This window comes from Caretta caretta, chromosome 3 (assembly GCF_965140235.1).
Source record: "Caretta caretta isolate rCarCar2 chromosome 3, rCarCar1.hap1, whole genome shotgun sequence".
Classification (NCBI taxonomy): Eukaryota; Metazoa; Chordata; order Testudines; family Cheloniidae; genus Caretta; species Caretta caretta.
Window position 1 is genome coordinate 103,219,658 of NC_134208.1, and position 25,852 is coordinate 103,245,509.

The 25,852-nt window shown below is 43.3% G+C and overlaps 2 protein-coding genes across 2 annotated transcripts in view; one reads left to right on the forward strand and one right to left on the reverse strand.

Moving 5' to 3' along the window:
- Positions 1-3,361: 3,361 nt before the first annotated feature.
- The window catches only part of SLC2A12 (solute carrier family 2 member 12), a 43,239-nt gene continuing 20,748 nt past the window's right edge, over positions 3,362-25,852 (reverse strand). The window contains exons 3-5 of the mRNA XM_048844507.2: positions 12,800-12,922; positions 9,147-9,279; positions 3,362-5,985 (exon numbers count right to left, since the gene is read on the reverse strand). Coding sequence (XP_048700464.1) covers positions 5,886-5,985; positions 9,147-9,279; positions 12,800-12,922 — 356 coding nt within the window. The 3' untranslated portion in view covers positions 3,362-5,885. The remainder of the gene's footprint in view (positions 5,986-9,146; positions 9,280-12,799; positions 12,923-25,852) is intronic.
- On the forward strand, positions 16,326-18,846 carry LOC125634153 (uncharacterized). Its single transcript, XM_048844509.2, has 2 exons — positions 16,326-17,647; positions 18,236-18,846. The coding sequence occupies exons 1-2, from the start codon at positions 17,062-17,064 to the stop codon at positions 18,316-18,318; spliced, it is 669 nt and encodes a 222-aa protein (XP_048700466.1). The 5' UTR covers positions 16,326-17,061; the 3' UTR covers positions 18,319-18,846.

Sequence of the window (25,852 nt, forward strand, 5' to 3'; positions counted from 1 at the left end):
GTGAGAGATACCCACATCGGAATTCCTCATAATGTGGTCAGCACACTCGCCTGGAATCAGGTAGGCCTGGGTAGGACTAAGTTCCTCCTCTATAGCAGAGCCGGTAAATACTGTAACCACTGGGATATTGGCTATAATGGGGTGAGAAGGCCAAATCCCAAGTGGAAATAGGTTCCTACCTCCAACCTGTCACTCAGGCACTTAAGGCCTACCTCAATCAGAGTTAGTGCTGAGGTACCTTTGTGGCTCAGGGCCCTCAGCTCCACCCCTTTCTTTCCTCTGCATTTCAGTGCTGGCTAGGTTAGACATCTTGCTGGATTCTGAGCCTCTCCTTCTTAGGCACTGGACTCTACAATGTATAGGGAGCCTGGATGCCTACCTTGGGGCTGTGAATTCTGGAAGATGGCAGAAGACCTAGGACTTAGGTGTTGGCCCACTTTATGAATCTATCCTTAAGTGACTTGCCCAGGGTCATACAGAGAAAATGTGGCAGAAGAAGGACATGAACCCAGGACTCCCCTGTCCCAGGCTTTTTCCCTGATCACTGAACCAATAGTTCATTTCTGAAAAATAACTTATAGGGACAATTTTTAACTCTATAATTTCTAAAACAGTTTATGTAAAATGTGTCATTTAAAGTGTCATTAAAAATGTGTCATTAAATGCATGATGGTATAAAGTTTAAAGTAAAATGTGTCATTTTGTTTAAAGTAAAATGTGTCATGATGGTATAAAGTATAAAGTAAAATGTGTCATTTAAAGTGTCATTAAAAATGTGTCATTAAATGCATGATGGTATAAAGTTTTCAGTGGTGCTAGTTTGGAGGAGCTGCATAATTCACTTTCAGGTTCAGTGTGTGCGAGGAATGCAGCAATTCTGAATTCATGCTGCTTTAGGTAACAGGACAATGAGCAGTAAATATGATGAGTTTCTAAAGAACAAAATCATGGTATAAAATCTGGGTTCTGATCCTTCAGTCCTTAACTGCTGAAGGAGAGTTTGAGGTACACAACTGCAAGAGGTGGCTTTGTTTGCTGCTTTTGTATCAAATCATAAAACAAGTGGGTGCAGTCAGTGAAATATTTCTGGATTTTCATTAAAATTTATTTGAGGAAGAATACTGTCTTGGATATTAGTAGTTACTTGAAGTGAAAGCTGCCTGATGGAGTTTGAATGAAGGATAAAGAAACATAACAATGTACCAAGATGGGAGAAGGCATATGGTGGGCTGCTGCAGTGATCCGTGTTCATTTTATTTAATATCTTTATTAAAAATCTGGAAGAGGGGACAAAATGTGTGATAGTTAAACTTCCTGATAATTGCAAATTAGGAAGTTGTGTTAAGACAGAAATAATACAAAAGGCCCCTGTGATTAGATGTATAGATCCTTATCTTCCCCTCCACTTCCATCCCAAAGGGGACCCTACTTAGGTGGACCATGGAGATGGAAATGCCAGTTCTGTGCCATCATACATCATTCACTGTGATCTTGTGTAAATCCCCCTACTGGAGCTCCAGGGGGATGGGGCTGCATAGAGCTTTGCCCAAAAAAAGGAACACCACAGTCTACATTATCTCATGTTGGAGATGTTGGATGTCCGGTTAGATGGCTGCAGCAAAGTTAATGGTGGCTTGTGCCTGCACCCAGAGTTTTTATTTATTTATTTATTTATTTTGCCAGGTGCCCGGTCAATGGGGAATGTGAGGTGAGAGCTGGAGCACAAACATGTCCAGTCCTTCATGAGAATGGGTTGGGAGGTAACTGCCATAGGATTTCCTCAGCCAATTGTCTTTTTTTTGTGGGAACACTTGCAGGATATAACACCAATATTCAGTGGCAGACATCTATTTAGAAAACGGTAATACTGCAAAGGACCAAGTGGTTGATAGTGGAAAGTAAATTACATGAGACCTGTAGAAAGAATGTAGTATGGTGCTAATAATAAACCAATACAGCTTTGGACTACCTGCTTAGAGGCAGCGTGAAGCTATAGAGGCACAAATCAGGAAGCTGACAGTCTCCTGCCAAATGCTATTGCTAAGAATATACCAACTCTAGAATGCTGCATTCATTCCTGGGCACTTCTTAGTAATGGAAAAATGTTGACAAATTGGCAGCAAATCATCTATCAAGTAACAAGAATGATTGAAGGACTGAAGTGGATGACTTGGGGGAAAAAATAATTTGTCCAAAGCTGCCTGACTGGAATACAATACTGATAATTCTCTACAAGTGTAACCATGAAGAGGGCTTAGAGGTCTGTCTGGGTAGAGCTCGGTGCAGGATCAGTGCCTGTCAAAGGCTAGCTGGCCCTTTAAGGGGGACAGGGGGTCAGCTCAGCTGCACCTGTGATACAATAACTATTCTCCTGCTGATCCTGACTGGTGGCTTGATTGCAATTATTGGACAGCTGGGAAAGGAAGGCTGACAGAGAGAGAGACTGGGGGGAACGCACCTAGAAGATTGAGAGTTCCCTCTCTTTGAACTAAGTCTGATAGAAGTTAGGTAGCAGGATAACTGGGAGAAAGCTGTAGGAGGGAAGTAGCTTCTGTGGTGGGCCTGGAAATAGGAGTTAGAGTCTAAGAGAGGTAGTCTTGGGACTCCATGTTCAGCTAAGGAATGGCGCCTAAGGGTAATTTAAGAGGGATGAAAAATTGAGCCTAAGGTGGATAGAAGCAGTTTAAGTTCATGGTGTTAGTTGGAATTTGTCGGGAATTCTAGAGTAGACACCCTTCCTTGAAAAAAGGGTGAACCTAGAGTGGCCAGGGAACATGGGAAGGTAGAGACGGTCTGAGGCTGTGAGACAAGGAGTGTAAGGATGACAGAGACCAGAGTCAGAGGCTGAAGACCTAATACAAGGTCACGGAATAATTTATTGGTAGGACTTCCTGTTACCCCTGGAAGGGGAGGGACTATAAGTGACCTGCCTAGAGAGCTGAGTCATGAGAAGAAGTAGGGCTGGAGTGGTGTTTGGCAGGGGGTTCCAGGTGATGAGAGCCTGCTACCCAATCCTGAGCCATGAGGAGGGTCTGCTGATTGGGGAGTCACTCTCCTCCAGTTCCAAAAAGATAAAAATGAGAAAAGCAGTTGCACGTGGAAGCCCAGAGAACAGCCTCATATAAAGAATAGAACACTGTTGCATTACATGTGCCCCAAACCTTCTTTTCTAAAAGTACATTTGTGCAAATGTCTAGGAGCAACAGAAATATTCTGTGACTTTGTTTAATGTCACTGTATTTTTTTAACACTGCAGCGTTTGCAGCCCTAACACAATATTTTGCTAATGTCTGAGAAAATGAACCTGTCTCTTTGCTTTTCGGTCTGGTGTGTGTTTAACACACAAACAAAACATAAAACATAACAGCGTAGATTCTTTATTATCCAAGTGGTGAGAAACACAAAATAAACATGGCATAAACAGTACACTATAAACTTTAATATTCTTCTATTTCAATAGTCCAAAGTGGAGAATTTAATACAGGGAAGGACACTAATATTTTTAAATGATTAACCGGCCTATACTGCCTTAAGGGAAGGAAAATTCAGGCTGACTTACAGTATGGCCAACCCTAAGAGTTTGAAAATCGTGAGTCTGAACCAAAAATTTCCTGAGACTTTCAAAAGGTGAATAAATTATGGGTTTTGGCCTGCTTTCTGGCTTTTGCACACCCCCTTGCCATCTTCAAAGTGTGTATAACAATGGCAGGTTGGAAATTCAAACTGAAATGCATAGAAAATGTATGTGTGCGCTCACATCCTGCTCTCCTGGATTCCACTCTTCTCTAGCCCCCCCACTTCTTAGCGTCTCACTGCCAAACTCCAGCTGCCCCACAATTCCTCCCCTCTAGGCTCCAACAGCTGCCTTCTGGCTCCAGCCTGCAGGTGAGGCTCCTACCTCTATTAACTCCTCCTTCCTGCACTGTAGTGCTATTGGAGGGAAAGGGGGAGTCCGAGGAAGATGCTGCTGAGCTCAATAGAAGGGATGGGTTCACCCTGTTGTGCTGTACCTGCTCTGGAGCTCTGCCCCACTCAGAGAGCACAGCAATACCTCTGTTCTCAGCAGTGACTATAGCTCTAGTCAAAAAGGGAAACTGCAGATGACTCAGGCAAAATTCTTGATCTGTCTGATTGATCAGAATGCAGCCCAAAACTGACACGCACGGTAATGTGAACATTGACGACAGCAGTGTCAGGAAAAGATGGCCAGCCATGAGATCTTACCAGTCTCTGGAGCAACGATCTAAGGGATTTGCTGGAAGCTCCAGGGCCTGTGTCCTTTAAAACAAGGAGAGCTCTGGAAAATATCATGGTATTAAAACTCCAGTGTTGGCAGGAGGATGGACTTCAACTGATACTTCCTGTACAAAAAGATTGGGTAGGGTTTTGATGTCAGTTCTCTGAGATATCAGGCTGTAGCCCTCCACAGCATGTAGGATAAGGTGAAGCTTGATCAGTAGGCTCACGTCCCGAGGTAGCTAAATTCCTAATAGCTGCTAGTAAATTGTATCTTTGACTCTTCTCTAGCTTTTCTATGGGATTTGAACTTCGTATTCAATTCTTTAATATATGCACTTCTTGAATCCTTAATGGAAAGCTTAATTGCCTTAGAACCTATAGCCTGAGTAGGCCTATAGCTTTGGCCAGATGGGTCAGAAAATTACAGTTCCTCTTGTGCAAAAAAAATCTGTTTTTTCAACGAGATGAGAGTAGTTAAAGCAGTGCCAGATTTCTTGCCCAAAGTTGCATTAAAATATCAACTGAAGGGATCATTTCTGATTCCTTGACTAAATCCTGGTCATGAGGAGAAGAGATTCCACTGTATGGTTGCAGTGAGCCATCAGGATTTCCCTAAAAAAAAAAGACTTGATACCCATCTGTTTGGGTGACTTATTTGTCTTCTAAGAGCTCACTCTACAAGAACATTCATGACCTTCTAGGCAAAGAGAGTAGAAGTCTCTCCACTTGAGTTGTCCAGTGTAACCACCATGTCCACTCCATTTACTTTTGTTGAGTACTGGAGACTGCATTTGGTGACAGCTACAGCTTGACATTTCTAAGCAGTACAGCCAGTTAATTATGGTCACCACTGAATACAGATTGAAATCCTATGTGTCTCAGCATGTAAGAGGGCACTGGAAAATGGCAATTTGTGTTCCGCTGATTTGCTTTTTCCAAGTACTCCTTTAGCAGGTACCAGTCCAGATAGCATCTCAAGTCTAGAAGTTCAACAACATAGCTTTAATTGCTATTGCTGCTGTTTTAAAAGTTAATCAAGCTTATTGCTCAGCAAAGCAATGGACCATGAGCCAACTAGTGCCTAATGAAGGGCGAGTGGTGATTGTTTGGGGAAGATCACTTTCATGTTCCTGACTCTGGAATAACTAAAGTAGACAATGAAATCCAATCCAAGTTTCACACAAGACCTTGTGTATGTTGGGGCCAAGAGTGCTGAGAGAGTCATGCAGACTTCTAGCATGGCCAGATGTGAATACAGTAATAAAGCTGCTAACTGCACTGCACAGATTCTTCCTTTTACATATTCCAGTCTAATGTGACCTGTGCTGCAACACAAAATGATCTGGGTCCCCACAAGTTGAAGAAGTTAGCAATGTGGCTATCCCTATGTTAAATATTGTAATTGTTTTATTTCAATAACCATTCACCTCCCATATTTCAGAGGTGGGTTAATTTGGAGGTGAGGAATGTTGGCTTTACTTATTTTAACCCTTTTAATAAACTTTAAACTACAAAAATCTTAAATGTTTTTCTTTCAGTGGCAATATAAAGCTACTAAAGAATGGAATACAGACTAAGTGTTGTGTAGTAGTGTCAATATTGTAGAAACTGTCTCGGTTGCCCTTGGACAAATATCCTTCTCCAGTCTAGTAGAACGGCTCATGATGATCTCTCTTGGGAAGTTCTGTTGGCACTAGTTTCTCTCTACGTTGGCCCATCCAACAAATGGAGCTCTTTGTATACTTCCTGAAAGAGAAGAAACATTTAGCATTCAATCAAATGGTCAAAGTTTGTTCTTCCCTCGTAAATATTTCTACCTCTTTGGCTAGTTCAGTGACACAGAAATAAGTTTTGATTACAGCTGGTCACATAATGCACAATCATTTGCTAGTAATACATTCAACAACTGCTGCAAGGATTTGTTGAGTAGATTTATTCAATAAACAGTTTTTACAGCTTATCACATAAAACATTATTTGCTGAGTTTCAGAGTAGCAGCCGTGTTAGTCTGTATTCGCAAAAAGAAAAGGAGGACTTGTGGCAACTTAGAGACTAACCAATTTATTTGAGCATAGCTTTAAGTGAGCTACAGCTCACTTCATCGGATGCATTCAGTGGAAAATACAGTGGGGAGATTTATATACATAGAGAACATGAAACAATGGGTGTTACCATACACACTGTAACGAGAGTGATCACTTAAGGTGAGCTATTACCAGCAGGAAAGCGAGGGTGGGGGGGAACCTTTTGTAGTGATAATCAAGGTGGGCCTTTTCCAGCAGTTGACAAGAAGTTTGAGGAACAGCGGGGGTGGGAATAAACATGGGGAAATAGTTTTACTTTGTGTATTTTCCACTGTATGCATCCGATGAAGTGAGTTGTAGCTCACGAAAGCTTACGCTCAAATAAATTTGTTAGTCTCTAAGGTGCCACAAGTACTCCTTTTATTATTTGCTGAGTAATGTAGTCAAATGCATTGACTAGACTATTGGGATATCACTCAGAAAGCTTTAGTTTTGACACAGGTTTCCTACAGCTTAATTTCTGTCTGTGTAAGTATTTTAGCTACTTTACTATTTATTCAGAAACATAGACATCTTTGGAGCTTTGAAGAGAAAGACATGGTCCCATGAACTGTGGGAGCATGTTACCCTACTTCTCCACTAGGTGGCAGTTTTGGCTTACCTTTTTTTTTTCTTTTTGAATTGGAATTAGATGGAGAAAGGAAAATACTTTGTTATGCCATGTGTAACAGACACTTGGATGTTGCTAGCTTTGATCTTTGCAATGATTCTTTCTCTTTCTGCAGTTTGTTTAATGATAGAGGAGAATGGTGAGAGCAAAGGAGACTGAGTCCTTAAATCTTGTCCAATAAATATGTATTCCTCAGACTGGTAGTCAGCAACTACCTTATTGTATTCTCAAAGAATTCATTGATTTTTAAGGTCAGAGGGGGTCACTATGATCATCTAGTCTGGCAACAGAATTTCACCTATCAATTCCTACAGTGGAGGGAATTATTCTTTCCTCTATATAAGTGAACATTTTCAAGCCAAATCACTTCTGGTTGAACTACAGAGTATCTTTAGAAAGACATCCATAGAATCATAGAAGATTAGGGTTGAAAGAGAGCTCAGGAGGTCATCTAGTCCAACCCCCTGCTCAAAGCAGGACCACTCCCAACTAAATCATCCCAGCCAGGGCTTTGTCAAGCGGGGCCTTCAAAACCTCTAAGGATGGAGATTCCACCACCTCCCTAGGTAACCCATTCCAGTGCTTCACCACCATCCTAGTGAAATAGTGTTTCCTAATATCCCCCACTGCAATTTGAGATCGTTACTCCTTGTTCTTTCATCTGCCACCAATGAGAACAGCCAAGCTCGTCTTGATTTAAAGACTCCAAGTCATAAAGAATCTCTCTTGATAAGTTTCTCCAATAGCTAATTACCCTCACTGTCAAAAATGTCTTATTTCTTATAAGAATTTTTCTCATTTCAACATCCAGCCAATGGAACTTGTTATATCCTGTCCTTCAAATTAGTAGTACCTAGTGAAGGGGCACACAGCAGCAACAGAGATGGGATAGCAATAGTCTACTCAAATTCAGATAATGGTTGGTTTGATTAGCTAAAAGAATCCTATGGGACCAGGATTTCACCAATAAAGACAATAGCAAAATTCCCATTGACTTCCATTGGGCCAGGATTTTACCCTATGACATCTGTAACATGACCCCATAAGAATTACAGTGGTCAACTATCTTTTTCTGTGATTTCCCTACCCCTTTTTCCATGATGTTGGACTCCTTTGAAGCTGATCTTCATTAAAGCAGCCAGCTGGTGTAGCTAAAGGCTTCTCACCATCAGCGGAGTGAGGTCCTGAAACAGCCTTCCAACTGGAGTAATGGGACAAACAACTGAACTAGTTTTTAAAATGGAGCTTGATAAATTTGTGAACAGGCTTATATGATTGGATTCCCTATGAAGCCTCTGACCCAGGAGGTCCTTTGCAGTCCTGTGCCCTATGTAGGGTTGCAACCCATCTCGAACATGTCAGGAAAGTCCTGAGTTTTACACCTCAGTCCTGTGTATCCCTGTTTCAGGGGACACACACAAAAATTAGCGCACTGTTAAAAGGCATCAGTTAATTTCTGATCAGTGAAGCTTCTACCTAAAGAATGTGGATACAGCATATAAATACTATAGAACTGTAACTTTGTGCCCCTATGGTTCATTGGGGGTTCATTGGAATCACATAGGACCTTCTCTGCTTATGCATTATGGAAGGAAGCAGATGGAACTCCATCAAATAAAGGATGGTCAGAATGGGCCAGGCAGAAGGCTACATGGGAATGAGGATACTTGCACATTTTCCATCTAACTCCACTACTGCTATGCTGGAGTTTGCACTACACAACTGAGTAGGGACATACACAAGACTTCCTGGTAGGTCTTTTTTGGTGAGATTTCCCCAACAGAGCTGCAGACCTGAGCAATTTGGAAGGTTCTTTCAGATCAAAATTTGTGTGTGCTTAAAACTCATCTGAACCTCTGAAGCTTTGAGGTCCTCCCCATCATTAAAGGACAGATTCACTAGTGCACTCTTCCTCTTTTGTTCTGATACAAAGCAGCTGGAGTGTACTGGGAGAATCTGAACTCTAGTTTAGATACTCTTACTGTTTACTTATTCATCACAATGAAGTTGATAGTAGGAGACTGTAAATCCTCTTTTGGGGCCTGGTCCTTCACCATTGAGGGGTTTGCCATTGACTTTAGTGAATGAACGAACCCTCAAGGAGTTTGATCTTGCAAGCAAACCCAAAGTAACTTTCTATTTATTAATCTGGCAGTAAAAGGCCACAAGTTAATTGGGAGTGTGGTGGGGATGCAAATACACTTGATACTTACTGTTTAGCTAGTTCCATGGATATTTGCTCTAAAGAGGATCCCTTTGTCTCTGGTATAAACACAATGATGAAAGCCAGTGATGCTAGACTCGTTATTGAGTAAATGAAACACACCCATGGCAGACCAATTAGGTCTATAAAAGAAAAAATATGTTTTGTTAGTATTACAAAAGGGTTTTTTAAGGCAGTCCCATTGAAATCAGGGTTGACAGCATTGAGCCCTCGTATCTGTAAGTAATTGTTATGTCACAAGGAAAACTTATATTTTTAATTGTGCCTGGTGCAGGGGTTCTGGAATAATGTGTATAGTGGGGGTGCTGAGAGCCATCGAACCCAACTATAAACCTTGCATATAATGGAAGGAAACCACTTCAAGTCAGGGGATGTGGCAGCATCCCCAGGACCCCTAGTTCTAGCCTTGTGCAAGCAAACTAAGAAATCACAAATAGAATTCAGCAATGCTTGACTACTGGCTTGACTTTTAACTACTATCCCCCGATAGCAGGTCTGGTAACCACTGGTGCTGGTCTGAAAGTTCAGAGGCTCTTTGAAATTCCTCCAACATGTATTTTTGATGTGAACATTTTATGAAGCAAAAAAAACATATTTCACACAGTTGTAGTTGCCAGCTCTAACTAATCCTTTCATGCTGGCAGTTTCCAGTACTTCCACTGCTGACAGTCCACTCTGTGCCAGTAATGGATCTAGGAGTTAACTCCTGTTGGTTCCAGTGAATAACCAGGTTTTGAAAATACATTTGGAACAATGGAGAATACAAGAGATCAGAGTCACAATCTCCTAGCATCTGTCAATTTGTGTCATGAGCTGAAAGTTAAGGCTGATGCTCTGGGCTGTATTGTACGCTCAGATATGCAAGTACAACTCCTGTTTGATTCAATGGAACCTGACAGGTTTCAGAGTAACAGCCGTGTTAGTCTGTATTCGCAAAAAGAAAAGGAGTACTTGTGACACCTTAGAGACTAACCAATTTATTTGAGCATGAGCTTTCGTGAGCTATGGCTCACTTCATCGGATGCATACCTTGGAAACTGCAGCAGACTTTATATACACACAGAGATCATGAAACAATACCTCCTCCCACCCCACTGTCCTGCTGGTAATAGCCCATGGGCTGGTAATAGCCCATGCTGGTAATAGCCCATGGGCTATTACCAGCAGGAGAGTGAATTTGTGTGTGGGGGGGTGGAGGGTGAGAAAACCTGGATTTGTGCTGGAAATGGCCCAACTTGATGATCACTTTAGATAAGCTATTACCAGCAGGACAGTGGGGTGGGAGGAGGTATTGTTTCATGATCTCTGTGTGTATATAAAGTCTGCTGCAGTTTCCAAGGTATGCATCCGATGAAGTGAGCCATAGCTCACGAAAGCTCATGCTCAAATAAATTGGTTAGTTTCTAAGGTGCCACAAGTACTCCTTTTCTTAATGGAACCTGAATGCACCTTCAGTCTTTTGCCTGAAGACTAACAGCCAAATTTTGCCTGCCTGTGTAAATCCAGACTAACTCCACTTTTGCTAGTCAAATTCTTGTGGATTTACACTCATTTAACTGAACAGAATTTGGCCTGAAATTTTTCTTGAGTTTTAACCAAGGAAAAGCAGACTATTTTTCCTTACCCTGTTTTAAGTCTGGATCGTACCTCTTCTTGATAACCTAATCTCAGCACTCTATCTAACATTACTGAACTCTACCAGACCTGCAGCAAGTTCCAAGATAATCAGCTGAGAGCTGACTCTGCTTCTGCTGAACTCTAGTAGAGCTGGTTGAAACTCTGTTCTGCAGGAAATTCTGACATTTGGAAATTTGTTTTTGTTTGAAATGGTCTAAAACCAAAACATTTCTAAACTTCTGGTGAAATAAAGTTCTGGAAATAAACTGTTTGAGGTTGATCAAATCATTCTTATTTTGTTACATTATAATTTATAAACAGTCTTTTATTTTTCAAAACAAAAAAACATAGCATTTCATTCTGATAAGGTTGAAACAATGTTTCAGCCTTATCAAAACACTTTTTTCCATTTTTTCTCTAAACAGAACTTCATCAAAATTGAAAGTTGGCAGGAATGTGTAAATTTTGGTTAAATGGAAAAACATTTCACTGGAAAATTTTCAACCAGCACTACCCTAGAGTAAAACTTCCATTAACTTCAAAGGAAACAGGACTGAGTCCTAACTGTTATTTGTATAGCTTATTAGTGAAGAGGTCTTTGATAGCCCGAGTAAGAGACCTGTGGCCAGATTCAGAGGTAGTACAAACTAGTCTCTTAATCTGAATCCATTATGCTTCCTCAGGCATATTTACCCCCTACTTACTGGCGTGTGAGCGGAAGGCAGTCAGGACTGCAGATGAAGTCTAAACTGATCTAGTGTACTCTCTGTGGGGTCTGGAACACCCACCAGCAAATCACCTCTGAATTTGACCCTTGCATTTTATTTCTAACATTTAAGAGATTGTTATGTTGTCCATATGGGAAAGATTCATTATGCCTGTGATGCAGAGGTGCATTGGCAGTTCACTACTGCATCAGCAACTCTTGTCAGGCCTGAAAAACTCACTACACCTCACACATTGCTGTCATAGTGTTTATCTGTAAAGAATGTTGTGTGAGATATCAAATGAAAGCTGGTGATACACTGGTCATTAATATCATTGTGAAACATTAACACTGTGTATTAACTGTGTATAGGAGGAATTATGGATACTTACTGATATTAAGCTTTAAAATCTGTAACCAAAGGGTGAAACAGGTTTTCTTCCAGACAAGAGGGAGAACAGTTATCTCCCTCTTTCTGATATAAATTGAGCATTGTGATGCCAGAAACATTGGACAGTTCATTTTGTGTTGGAGGTAAACAGAAGGAGCAAATTAACATGAGGATGAGAAATCAGCATAGGAAGACACTGGAGTCTGATCCCCAGGGGTTCATCCTGACTAGTGAAAAGGACCAACTTTGGGGAATATAAGGAGAAGCAAAAATAAGCTTTGGTTATCCATCACTGAGGGGACAAAGAGGTCAGTGCTCTTTGTAACCATGAATGGTGGATCCATGAATGGTGGGTTGGTGTCACTAAGAAATGGCTGTAGTTGAGAAGTCTGCCTTAGACAAGGATTGAAGTCCATTAAGTTTGTCACTAGAAAGTGTGATAATACTTTTGTTTTATTTGTAACCATTGTCTGTGTATTATCTCTGCTTAGTATCACCTAAATTTCTGTTGTTGGTTAATAAACTTCTCTGTTTCATCGTAAGTACATCTCAGTGCAGTTGTGATAAGTAGAGTGTGAATTCCTGGTTAAATCAAGCCTCTTTAGAGCCAGTGCACTTGGTAATTTCTGTGAGCGTCCAGTGACGGGTTAGATGCTGAAGGGAGATGCTTCTGGAGTATTCAGGAACTGAAGAGCACCAAGGGTTAACCTGCAAGGCAAAGTTAGGACTGGCAGAGTCCTGAGGGATCTGTGGGGCTGGCTAACCAACTGGAGTGGCAGGAAATTGTCACTCGGTTTAACATCAACAGTTCCCTTTTATGATGAGAGACAGGGCTAACAGGATGACATACAGTGCTAGACACCCTGAGAATGTGTCACAATGCCCGGTAATGGGCATATACACTCAAGAAGAAACAAAGAATTCTTACCAGTTACAGTCAAAAATGTCAAGGAGATGAGGAGATTTATACCCCAGTTCAGGCTAGAGGTTAAAGCCATGGCCCGTCCTCTGATCCCACCAGGGAAAATTTCACTCAGCACTAGCCAGGTCACTGAAAGGAAGGGGAAAAAAGACATTATTCTTGAAAGGACGCCTGGGTGCCTAAAATTAGGGACATAAATCCACAATTAGGCACCTGAATGAGTGACCTGATTTTGTTTTGTGGTGCTGAACACCAGCAGCTCCCACTGGACCAAGGCCTGAACTCCAAGCTGTGTGTGGTACCTTAGTCATGTGACTCACATTCAGTCAATAAAATGCCTGTCAACTGCTGTACTATAGGGTTTTCAGGGACAACCCAACACTAGAACAATGTTTTCCTGCTTCAAGCGTGTGCATAACACTACATGTCTGAAAAGTGTGAGGCAAGGTTTGACAGTGCTATCCCTACACAGCTGAATGTGAAAGAGGGAAATGACTAAACCTCTCTCTCAGAATACAGGTTAACGTATGTGGAGGCAGCGAGACAGAGTACTCGTTGGTTTGTGAGCAGCACTGCATGTTATGTTGAATTATGAATACCTGCCAAAAATACAGCAAGTTTGCTATTCCAGCCATATGCTATATATGTAAGTTTTCTTTCCTCTTGAGGTAAAGGTAGATATGATATATATCTAGATATGATATATTTCTATTCTTGTTTTATGAGTGTCTTGCCTTTGTCTTATATATAATATTATATCACTCTAATATCCATGTACACATAAAGCTAAATTCTGACTTCATTTACACACAGTGATTTTAATTGGATTGCACAGGTGGAACTGAAGACAGAGTCCTGATCTTTGGCTGTGCTGTGGCTGCTTTATGCTTCATACCACTAGTGCAAAGTGATCCAAAAACTGGTTTAGCCAGACACAAGAGGAGAACCCCAGTGAACCCTAAGCCCACCTGTCCCAAGTAAGACTACTAGGCCTTTCCTGTGCCTTGACAAATCATTGTTGTCATAGCAGATCCTTTAGGTGATTGGCAGCAGAGCATAACTTAGATCAGCCGGAGGATGGTGATAGCTTATGCAGGAGGAGCGGACAACACCAGGAGAGCACACAGGTGGGGCACAGGCATCTAAAGGTTTTTGGTCACAGCCATGACTCTGGACCAGAACTGGGCCCTTAATGATTTTCTTTCTGTAGAACACTAAATGCTTGTTTCCTGTTCACTTACACTAAAATCACTGAAAATTACAATTTTAACATAGAACATTGGCAGTGCTTCCCATTGGGCCGTACGCCACACCAAGTATGACTAAAGGGTTCCTGTTTGGCAGGGGCAGAACTCATTATACCACGGCAGTGACAAAGGTGGGGAAAAGAGAGGCATTTTTGGGAGGAAAATGTGGTTAACCTGTACTTTGCTGGCTCCAAGTGGTTGGATTTAGTATCCAGGAGAAGTAGAGAAATATAAGCCACTCCTCTTGTCTTTGTAGTTTAAGGAATAACTCCACTGCCACTTGTGACGTGTTGGTCAGAGCGAGCAGCGTGCTGATCAACAGTTCGGGATCCATTCCTGCAGCTGAAGAGGCAGGCGCGCAGGACACAAACCGTTGAAAGATGGTGCCAAATGCGGACAGAAGCACAGGGATTGCTGGGATGTGAAGCAATGCATCATGGGGCATTGGGACAGGACACAGGATGCCCCACAACCCCCCTCTGCCTTCCCACAAGTCTTAGCGGCAGAAGAGAAACAGGTGCTCTGTGGGACAGCTGCCCAGAGCGCACCGCTCCAAATACCGCTGCAAGTGTGAACACGCTATTGCACAGGCAGCTGTCCGTGTGAACACACAACAGTGGTTTCCCTTCAGTGCTCTCTGAGCAGCGCTGTAACTGCTGGTGCTGTAACTCTGCCAGTGTAGACGTGCCCTAATATGTTCTGTCCATCTTTTCCCCTAATCTGAATAGTAAATAATGAACGATTCTTGGCTTTTGACACCTCTCTGGAATCGCTATCACCATTTGTCCTTTTGCCAAGAAGCAGCAGCTGCAGGAGGCACAAAGGGGCTGCATTTTCCTCTTGGGATACCAGTAACTAGGTGTCAGCTTCTGTTTGTCGTCATAATTAATACTGAGAGCGGTGACTCTAGTCCCCATGCAAAGCTCTGAAAATCTAACCTGCCTATCTCTAAAGCCACTTCTGCAGAGTAACTGACTGCTTCACCTACACTCGCTTCGGCAGATATGTTCAGCACTGTAACAATAAGCCCAAACCTCAACTCTGCGTCAGAAAATAATGCCCCTCTCCCACCACGTACAGCATTCCAGCATTGTTTCAAGTGTGCATTGTAGTAATAATCGCACAGCATACATCTGGACAGTCCTTGGGTGGTGTACATTCTGCAGAGAGCACAAAGCTGTGGTTTTTCAACTTGAGTGTGAGCCGAGGAGTAACAGTAAGAATAGGGGGTGCATCGACATTGAAGCTGAAGGTGTAATTTCCAGGTAGGGGAGAGACACATCTGCTAGCTTTGATTGAGCTAACATGCTAAAAATAGCAGTGTAGCTGAGTGGTGCAGGTGAGGAGAGGGGCTAGCTGCCCTGAGTACAGTCCCAGCCAGGATCCTAGGCACTTACTTGGGTGACTAGTCCATCCCATCACCTGTGCTGCCATGGCTCTGCTGCTATTTTTTGCGCACTAGTGCGATCAAAGGTAGCACATGTACGTTTACCTGTGGTGGGAACTGTGCCTTCAGCTTGACTGTTGATGCAGCCTAAGCGTGAGCCTCTGAGCTGAGGGCTAAGCCCTGTGCCTATTGAAGTCAAAGGGAAAGTCTCTCATGGATTTCAGATGAGCTTTGGGTGAGGCCTAAGTGAAAATATGCCTCAGCCCCTGTGTGTTCTCTCACTTACACTCAAGCGTGGAGTGCAAAACAAAACAAAACAAAAACAAACCACACCAAACAAAACCACACACCAGGGGCAGGGTGTGGTAAAAATGAGCATATCTGAAGAATTACATGGCTTTAAGTGTGATCCTCAATCTGCAAATGAGGCACATGACTAAGTCCCCTCTCTGACCTCACTCCTGCTAGTACGCAGAGTGGCTGCACAGCCGTGCTTTCAACGTGAAATTGGACTTGTGCATTCAGCTCATGTCTTCCCTTCCTGCACCTGTGTTGTGCAGAATCAAGTCCTTGATGGACAGAATTAAAAAGAAGAGTACTTGAAAGAATTCAGGGTTTTAGCAGCATAAATTGTGAGAAGAGATTAGGCGGATTTACAGTTTAGAAATGAAAGAGTAGAGGTATGCAAGACTGAAAGGAATGGAATGGTCTGTTAGCAACAAGAGGTCCAAACTGAAGATAAGAAGGGGATTATCCCATAAGCAATGTCAGCAGAATATCTGTAGGCAAAGGGTGCTTAGAGACGCAACAAACTTTCAAAGTCAAGGAGAGAAATAAGTGAGCAAATAAAACAGCAGGCACGACACTGAAACTGTGCAGAGAAGCAATGAATCAGAGGGTGCAGCTAATGAATGAAGTTTGCTCTGAGGGCAAACTCTCCTTAGGTCTTTCTCCAGCTGGACTCCTGGCTCTAAGCATTTCCAAAGAGTTAGATGATAAAGTACTTTGCAGCGAAGGACATCTCCACATTTTGCTAAACTACCTGGGGCCAGATGCTTCTCTGCTTACTCTCAAAAAATAGTATGCTATTTCACAGGAATTTCCACCGATTTCAATGGGACTTCTTGCAGAGTAAGATACAGGCCTTTGGAGTACATATAATGGGGTCTAGACTGAACATGTAGCTCTGTGACTCTGAGGGCCTGTCTACATGAGGAGATATACTGGTATTATACCTCTACAGTTATGCCACTTTAGCTCCCTGTGCAGACACTCTTAGCCCTGGTCTACACTAGGACTTTAGGTCGAATTTAGCAGCGTTAAATCGATGTAAACCTGCACCCGTCCACACGATGAAGCCCTTTATTTCAACTTAAAGGGCTCTTAAAATCGATTTCCTTACTCCACCCCTGACAAGTGGATTAGCGCTTAAATCGGCCTTGCCGGGTCGAATTTGGGGTACTGTGGTCACAATTCGACGGTATTGGCCTCCGGGAGCTATCCCAGAGTGCTCCATTGTGACCGCTCTGGACAGCACTCTCAACTCAGATGCACTGGCCAGGTAGACAGGAAAAGAACCGCAAACTTTTTAATCTCATTTCCTGTTTGGCCAGCGTGGCAAGCTGCAGGTGACCATGCAGAGCTCATCAGCAGAGGTGACCATGGTGGAGTCCCAGAAACGCAAAAGAGCTCCAGCATGGACTGAATGGGAGATACGGGATCTGATCGCTGTATGGGGAGAGGAATCCGTGCTATCAGAACTCCGTTCCAGTTTTCGAAATGCCAAAACATTTGTCAAAATCTCCCAGGGCATGAAGGACAGAGGCCATAACAGGGACGCGAAGCAGTGCCATGTGAAACTTAAGGAGCTGAGGCAAGCCTACCAGAAAACCAGAGAGGCGAACGGCCGCTCCGGGTCAGAGCCCCGAACATACCGCTTCTATGATGAGCTACATGCCATTTTAGGGGGTTCAGCCACCACTACCCCAGCCGTGTTGTTTGACTCCTTCAATGGAGATGGAGGTAACAAAGACGCAGGTTTTGGGGACGAAGAAGATGATGATGATAATGATGAGGTTGTAGATAGCTCACAGCAAGCAAGCGGAGAAACCGGTTTTCCCGACAGCCAGGAACTGTTTCTTACCCTGGACCTGGAGCCAGTACCCCCCGAACCCACCCAAGGCTGCTTCCTGGACCCGGCAGTCGAAGAAGGGACCTCCGGTGAGTGTACCTTTTAAAATACTATACATGGTTTAAAAGCAAGTATGTGAAAGGATTACTTTGCCCTGGCATTCGCGGCTCTCCTGGATGTACTCCCAAAGCCTTTGCAAAAGGTTTCTGGGGAGGGCAGCCTTATTGCATCCTCCATGGTAGGACACTTTACCACTCCAGGCCAGTAACACGTACTCGGGAATCATTGTACAACAAAGCATTGCAGTGTATGTTTGCTGGCGTTCAAACAACATCCGTTCTTTATCTCTCTGTGTTATCCTCAGGAGAGTGAGATATCATTCATGGTCACCTGGTTGAAATAGGGTGCTTTTCTTCAGGGGACACTCAGAGGAGCCCGTTCCTGCTGGGCTGTTTACCTGTGGCTGAACAGAAATGTTCCCCGCTGCTAGCCACGGGGAGGAGGGAGGGTTGAGGGGGTAGCCACGCGGTGGGGGGAGGCAAAATGCGACCTTATAACGAAAGCACATGTGCTATGTATGTAATGTTAACAGCAAGGTTTACCCTGAAAGAGTGTAGCCACTGTTTTATAAAATGTGTCTTTTTAAATACCGCTGTCCCTTTTTTTTTCTCCACCAGCTGCATGTGTTTCAATGATCACAGGATCTTCTCCTTCCCAGAGGCTAGTGAAGATTAGAAAGAAAAAAAAAATGCACTCGTGATGAAATGTTCTCTGAGCTCATTCTGTCCTCCCACACTGACAGAGCACAGACGAATGCGTGGAGACAAATAATGTCAGAGTGCAGGAAAGCACAAAATGACCGGGAGGAGAGGTGGCAGGCTGAAGAGAGTAAGTGGCGGGCTGAAGAGAGTAAGTGGTGGGCTGAAGACAGGGCTGAAGCTCAAATGTGGCGGCAGCGTGATGAGAGGAGGCAGGATTCAATGCTGAGGCTGCTGGAGGACCAAACCAGTATGCTCCAGTGTATGGTTGAGCTGCAGCAAAGGCAGCTGGAGCACAGACTGCCACTACAGCCCCTGTGTAACCAACCACCCTCCTCCGCAAGTTCCATAGCCTCCACACCCAGACGCCCAAGAACGCGGTGGGGAGGCCACCGGCCAACCAGCCACTCCGCCACAGAGGATTGCCCAAAAAAAAGAAGACTGGCATTCAATAAATTTTAAAGATGTAAACTTTTAAAGTGCTGTGTGGCATTTTCCTTCCCTCCTCCACCACCCCTCCTGGGCTACCTTGGTAGTCATCCCCCTATTTGTGTGATGAATGAATAAAGAATGCATGAATGTGAAGCAACAATGACTTTATTGCCTCTGCAAGCAATGATTAAAGGGAGGACGGGAGGGTGGTTAGCTTGCAGGGAAGTAGAGTGAACCAAGGGGCGGGGGGTTTCATCAAGGAGAAACAAACAGAACTTTCACACCGTAGCCTGGCCAGTCATGAAACTGGTTTTCAAAGCTTCTCTGATGCGTACCGCGCCCTCCTGTGCTCTTCTAACCACTCTGGTGTCTGGCTGCGCATAACCAGCAGCCAGGCGATTTGCCTCAACCTCCCACCCCGCCATAAACGTCTCCCCCTTGCTCTCACAGATATTGTGGAGCACACAGCAAGCAGTAATAACAGTGAGAATATTGGTTTTGCTGAGGTCTAAGCGAGTCAGTAAACTGCGCCAGCGCGCCTTTAAACATCCAAATGCACATTCTACCACCATTCTGCACTTGCTCAGCCTCTAGTTGAACAGCTCCTGACTACTGTCCAGGCTGCCTGTGTACGGCTTCATGAGCCATGGCATTAAGGGGTAGGCTGGGTCCCCAAGGATACATATAGGCATTTCAACGTCCCCAACAGTTATTCTCTGGTCTGGGAATAAAGTCCCTTCCTGCAGCTTTTGAAACAGACCAGAGTTCCTGAAGATGTGAGCGTCATGTACCTTTCCTGGCCATCCCACGTTGATGTTGGTGAAACGTCCCTTGTGATCCACCAGAGTTTGCAGCACTATTGAAAAGTACCCCTTGCGGTTTATGTACTCGGCGGTTTGGTGCTCCGGTGCCAAGATAGGGATATGGATTCCGTCTATGGCCCCACCACAGTTAGGGAATCCCATTGCAGCAAAGCTATCCACTATGACCTGCACATTTCCCAGGGTCACTACCCTTGATATCAGCAGATCTTTGATTGCGTGGGCTACTTGCATCACAGCAGCTCCAACAGTAGATTTGCCCACTCCAAATTGATTCCCAACTGACCGGTAGCTGTCTGGCGTTGCAAACTTCCACAGGGCTATCGCCACTTGCTTCTCAACTGTGAGGGCTGCTCTCATCTTGGTATTCATGCACTTCAGGGCAGGGGAAAGCAAGTCACAAAGTTCCATGAAAGTGCCCCTACGCATGCGAAAGTTTCGCAGCCACTGGGAATCGTCCCAGACCTGCAACACTATGCGGTCCCACCAGTCTGTGCTTGTTTCCCGAGCCCAGAATCGGCGTTCCACAGCATGAACCTACCCCATTAGCACCATGATGCATGCATTGGCAGGGCCCATGCTTTCAGAGAAATCTGTGTCCATGTCCTGATCACTCATGTGACCGCGCTGACGTCGCCTCCTCGCCCAGTATCGCTTTGCCAGGTTCTGGTACTGCATATACTGCTGGATAATGCGTGTGGTGTTTAATGTGCTCCTAATTGCCAAAGTGAGCTGAGCGGCCTCCATGCTTGCCTTGGTATGGCGTCCTCACAGAAAAAAGGCGCGGAACAATTGTCTGCCGTTGCTCTGACGGAGGGAGGGGCGACTGACGACATGGCTTACAGGGTTGGCTTCAGGGAGCTAAAATCAACAAAGGGGGTGGCTTTACATCAAGGAGTATTTCAGGCAGGACTTCACGGAGGGTTCCAATAAGAAATGGTGCATCTAAGTTATTGTTCTTATTGGAACAATGAGGTTAGTCTGGCCTCTGATTGATACATGGCTAGATTTACCTTGCTGCACCTTCTCTGTGAGTGACTGCAGTGTGACCTAGAGGAATGAGTCCCCTAGATGGGGGAGGGGGGGGAAGCAAATGAGTACAAAACAAATCTGGTCTGTTTCTTGTTTTGATCCACTCCATCTATCTTTCACATCTTTGGCTGGCAGCAGACGGTGCAGAAGGACTGCATGCCATCCACATCTCTTGCCTGCCCGGCAGAAGATGATGCAATAGGACTGCTAGCAATCCGTATCGCCTGCCTGCTCACCATAAGACAGTTCAATAGGACTGACTGCAGGACTAAAGAAAATGACCTGGTCGAGTCACTCCAAATTTAGTCCCTGCGCCCATGTCTGCCCAGGCGCTCCTGGCCGACATGGCCAGGAGCACCTCGGACATGACAAGGATGGCTACCAGTCATACTGTACCATCTGCTGCCAGAAGGCAATGGGTTGCTGCTACTGTGTAGCAATGCAGTACCGTGTCTGCCAGCACCCAGGAGACAGAGGGTGATGGTTACCTGAGCAGGCTCCATGCTTGCCGTGGTATGGCGTCTGCACAGGTAACTCAGGAAAAAAGGCGCAAAACGATTGTCTGCCCTTGCTTTCACGGAGGGAGGGAGGAAACGGGGGCCTGACGATATGTACCCAGAACCACCCGCGACAATGTTTTAGCCCCATCAGGCATTGGGATCTCAACCCAGAATTCCAATGGGCAGCAGAGACTGCGGGAACTGTGGGATAGCCACCCACAGTGCAACACTCCGGAAGTCGACTCTAGCCTCGGTACTGTGGAAGCACTCTGCCGAGTTAATGCACTTAATGCACTTAGAGCATTTTCTGTGGGGACACACACACTCGAATATATAAAACCAATTTCTAAAAAAACGACTTCTATAAATTCGACCTGATTTCGTAGTGTAGACATACCCTTATTCTGGAATAAGAGACTTTTCTGGTTTAGTTTATGCTGCTTTCAAAGGGTGAGTCACAATTCCTTCCCTGGCTTGCCTTTATTTCCTCCTTGGAACAAATCAGATATTGCCCCATACTGGTAGCACTTTACTTCTACCCATTCCCTCTCCTTCTCCAGTTGCTCCTCCGCCATCTAAATGGATGTCGAGAATGGGGGGGTAGGAGGGGAAAGGAGAAGCATCTGCCCAAGAAGCCTGCTGTCTCCCCACTTCTACAGACCAGTGGTGCTGGTAGCCCATGCAGAGGAACAAAGTGGAACATTTCCCCCCTTATTCTCTTGCATGGATGGGAAACGTGACAATCCTGCCATAATTGATTATTTTGTCTAGAACCTTTTTCTTTTTTTTCTTCTTAATTTTTTTTTTCCGTGTTGGGATCCAGGAAGTGCTGGTAAAGGACTTCCCCCCAGCCTAAGGGGAGGATCCACAGGTCCAGGATTCCACGTGATTACAGGGGACAACTAAAGATATAACAGGAATGGGAGTGAGGTCACACGGCTAAACGAACCTTTTTCTTCTGAGGCAGATAAAACATACTGTGGAAAATCACTCTTGTAAATTGTGTGGTGAGCTTACCGCCATGTGACCCTCATTTACATTACTCGGTACAGTGTTCTGACACTGACCCCAGAGAATTTGATTATTTGCAAATACTTTAGCAGCAACTCCGGAGAAGGACAATGAAGATTGCTAGAAGTATGCTGAGGCTTACAAACAAACAAGTGCAAAAGCTAGGAATGTTTAAACTTGAAAAAAGGCAGAGTTAGAGGCAGTTGTTTTATTCCAAACCAGAGAAGATCGTTAAGATGCATGAATAATAGGAAGAAATTCTATGGCCTGTCTTGTTCAGGAGGTCAGACTAGATTCTCATTATGGTCTCTCCTGGCCTTAAAATTTGTGTAAATGAACGCAATCCTCCTTTTTGGCTCTATCCCCATACTATGACAAGAGTGGTCACTCAAGATTAATAATCAGTAAATATGGAACAAGTGAAAGGATATATTACTTTGCCTGTAATCAAGTACTAGAATTCATAGCTGTAAAAGAACATCAAGTCAAAAACTGTGTCTAGATTTGAAAAAGGACTGCATTTAATTACCATTGGTAAGACTAGCAAGCTAAGACAAGGGTAATCAAATGTCATGCCTCAGTGTGTATCCCAACTCCTTGGGAGATCAGGAAATAAACATTTTCCTATGTACCTCATTCTACAGTTTTCCAGGTACTTTGATGTTTTGGGTATCTTATTTCTGCTTTCCTCACATGAAATAGCATTAGCTATTGCTGGAAGCAGGATACCAGAATTGATGGACCAATGGTCTGGACTGGTGAGGCAAATTTTAAATTCACTTTTTTTCCCCTTCTGCTATGATAAATTCTGTGGGCCAAATCCTGGAAGTCACATATGGAAGACAATCAGGATTGTGGAAAACAATGTTCAAGTCCTTAAAATAATTAGTCTGTGTCCAAACCATGAGCATCAATGATATGGAGATAAGCTGAGCAATAATATAAGCATCCTTTGCGGAGCCCTCTTCTGAACTAAAATATGTACTTCTTCCTCATTCCTCCTTCTGTCTGCTCCTCCAATTCATGTTAAAACAGAGCAGTTAAACATCCCCGTTAGAACCCATGACCTCTTTTCTGTGTGCTAGATACTTGATACAAATTGTAGCAACTCTAGTGTCTTTGGGAAGCAATACAATATTCTTTTTTGAATATATTCAGTTATATGTAGAAGAAAAAGAATATTCATGAATGTGGATTGCTTCCTGATAAAATTTCCCTATAAAATTCCCTATAAAATCCCCTATAATATTCATGAATGTGGATTGCTTCCGGATAAAATTTCCCTATAAAATTCCCTATAAAATCCCTATTAAAATTTCCCTATAAAATTCCCTATAATATTCATGAATGTGGATTGCTTCCCTATAAAAGGTGATTACTGTTACGTAAGAGCCAGTCTGTTCTATAGGAACATAAAAATTGCCATCCTGCATCAGGACTCAGCTTCACTTAGACCAATATCCTGTCTGCAAACATGGCCAGTACCAGATGCTTCAAAGGAAAGTGTAAGAACCCTCGCAGTAGACAGATATGGGGCAATTTGCCTCGCACATCAGGTTTCATCCTAATCTCTAATAGAGATTGATTTAAACCCTGAAGTATGAGGTAAAGGTTCTCTTTGTAACCTTACTACACAATCTGTTTCCTTTTTGTTCTTGCCCATGTTGGCATTCATGCTGCTCCATCAACAAACAGCCCACTTGGCAGGCAAGCAGACAAGAATGAAAAAATAAGCTTCAATGGAAAATTGCTTAGAGTAAGTCACATACTGTAGCTTAAGAAATGCCTTTCTTATTAAAATGGGGAATATGTATTCCTACTTGTGAGTGTTTGTTCTGAATATTGAATCTAAGATAATCTTTGGAGGCATTTGCACAGGAATGGCCATGGAAGCCAGAGGCTCTAATTCACAAACAAGTTATGCACAAACTACTCAGGATTATTGCATATTTCACTCCAGAAAAGTATGGAGACAAAAAAATACACAACTTGGGTGGCTGAATGTACCTGCTTTTCTAGTACAGAAGACAGGGTACATTCTACTCCTGAGGGGACCGCAGAACAGAAATGACTGCTGATTGAGACCCAGGAACAGGGACAATTCTAGTTTTATGCTTTCAAACAGAAAGTGTATGCTTTTAACAGGAAAAAGTATGAATGTTTTTGATGTTTCCTTCCTATGAAGTGAGGTTGTTCAGGGCATATCTGTTCTTGATTGTCTTCTGAGCATCTCCCTTTGAGGTTTGATCCTAAAAGTCCCACTGAAGGCAAAATTCTGTGCATGGAAAGTTTGTAGAGTTGGGCCTGATATGGGCAATACTGCACATGCCTTTTTATTTTTTCAGAAAAGCCCATGTATATATTCCCCATAGCAAACAGTCACATTGAATGAGTTAGATCTTTCTCACAGTTGCACTGCTGTAAATCCAGACCTACCTTATGAGTCAGTTACTTTGGAGCCTAAAGCCCCAATCCGGCAGACAACTCTATTTGTGCTGGCTTCAGTGGAACTACTCTCATGCTTTAAATTTAAGCCCCCGCATGTTTGCAGGATCAAGGCCTCATACAGCAAAATGCAGCAGCAGGATTGAGCTAACTTCATATGCCATTAAAATGCTCTTGGCATTTATTTCCTTGAAAAACATGACCCCTTGAACTCTCTACTTTGGATAAGCTATAAACTTGTGACTTTTTAAAAAACATACTTTTTTGGCATCAAGCACTTTCTCACCTTATAATACTTGATATGCTGTGTTTATCTTTGCTGGTGAAATCTAGTAATGTGTTTGCATTTAGCATCCTATTGAATTAAAATTGCTCTGGGCTTTTGTACTAAGCCTGCACAAGATCACGGAAGCTCTGAAATATCATCTTCCCAAGTGTAGAAACTGGACTGTGTTGAATTTGACACACTTTTAAAAAACTTTTTCACACAATGACCACATACAGACATGCTCCAGTGAATGTCAAGTGAAATTAATGTAAACCCTTTACTATGATAATCAAAGGCCACTATTTACTGCATATTTGAATGTAACATTTGACCTACATTACATGAAGGGCAAATGTTAAATTCAAACATACAATAACTAATAGCGGCCTTTTGATAGCAGATAAAAGGTTCTATATTTTTATTTGTGTGCTGCCTGGCAAAGGAAAATGTCACCGTCACATAAAAATAAAATGTTAGAATGAATTGTTATTACAATAATATATATATGAATGAGATGGTCTGCATGCATTTGTAAAATTCATTCGACATGAGTTTGGGTCAGTGGCATTACTGTTGCTGCTACTAAATAAGATTCAGCATATATGTAGTGCTTTGCCTCTTCAAAACACTTTGCACATGTTAGCTAACCAGATCCTACTCCTCTCAGCCCCTGCGTGCACTTCCTGCACAGCTCCCTTACATGCAACCTCCCACTTTGCACAGTGGAACTACACGGGTTCTGCTCCTAAGTAGAGCTCTATGGCCTAGCAATATGGAACTGGATTTGCACCTACCAGAGGCCCTGCTTATGCAAGATACTTAAGCACATGCCTAACTTTAAGCAGAAGTAGTTTCACTGAAGTCAATGGGATTACGCAAAGCTTAAAGTTACTTACGTACTGTGCTGAACTGGGGTCAGAATACCTAACATTATAGCATCAAGTTTTAATCCATTGTACTGAAGGTCTTTTATAGATATAGGCAGCTAGCCTCAGTCCTCGTCAATTTTCTTCTCACAAAGCCAAAT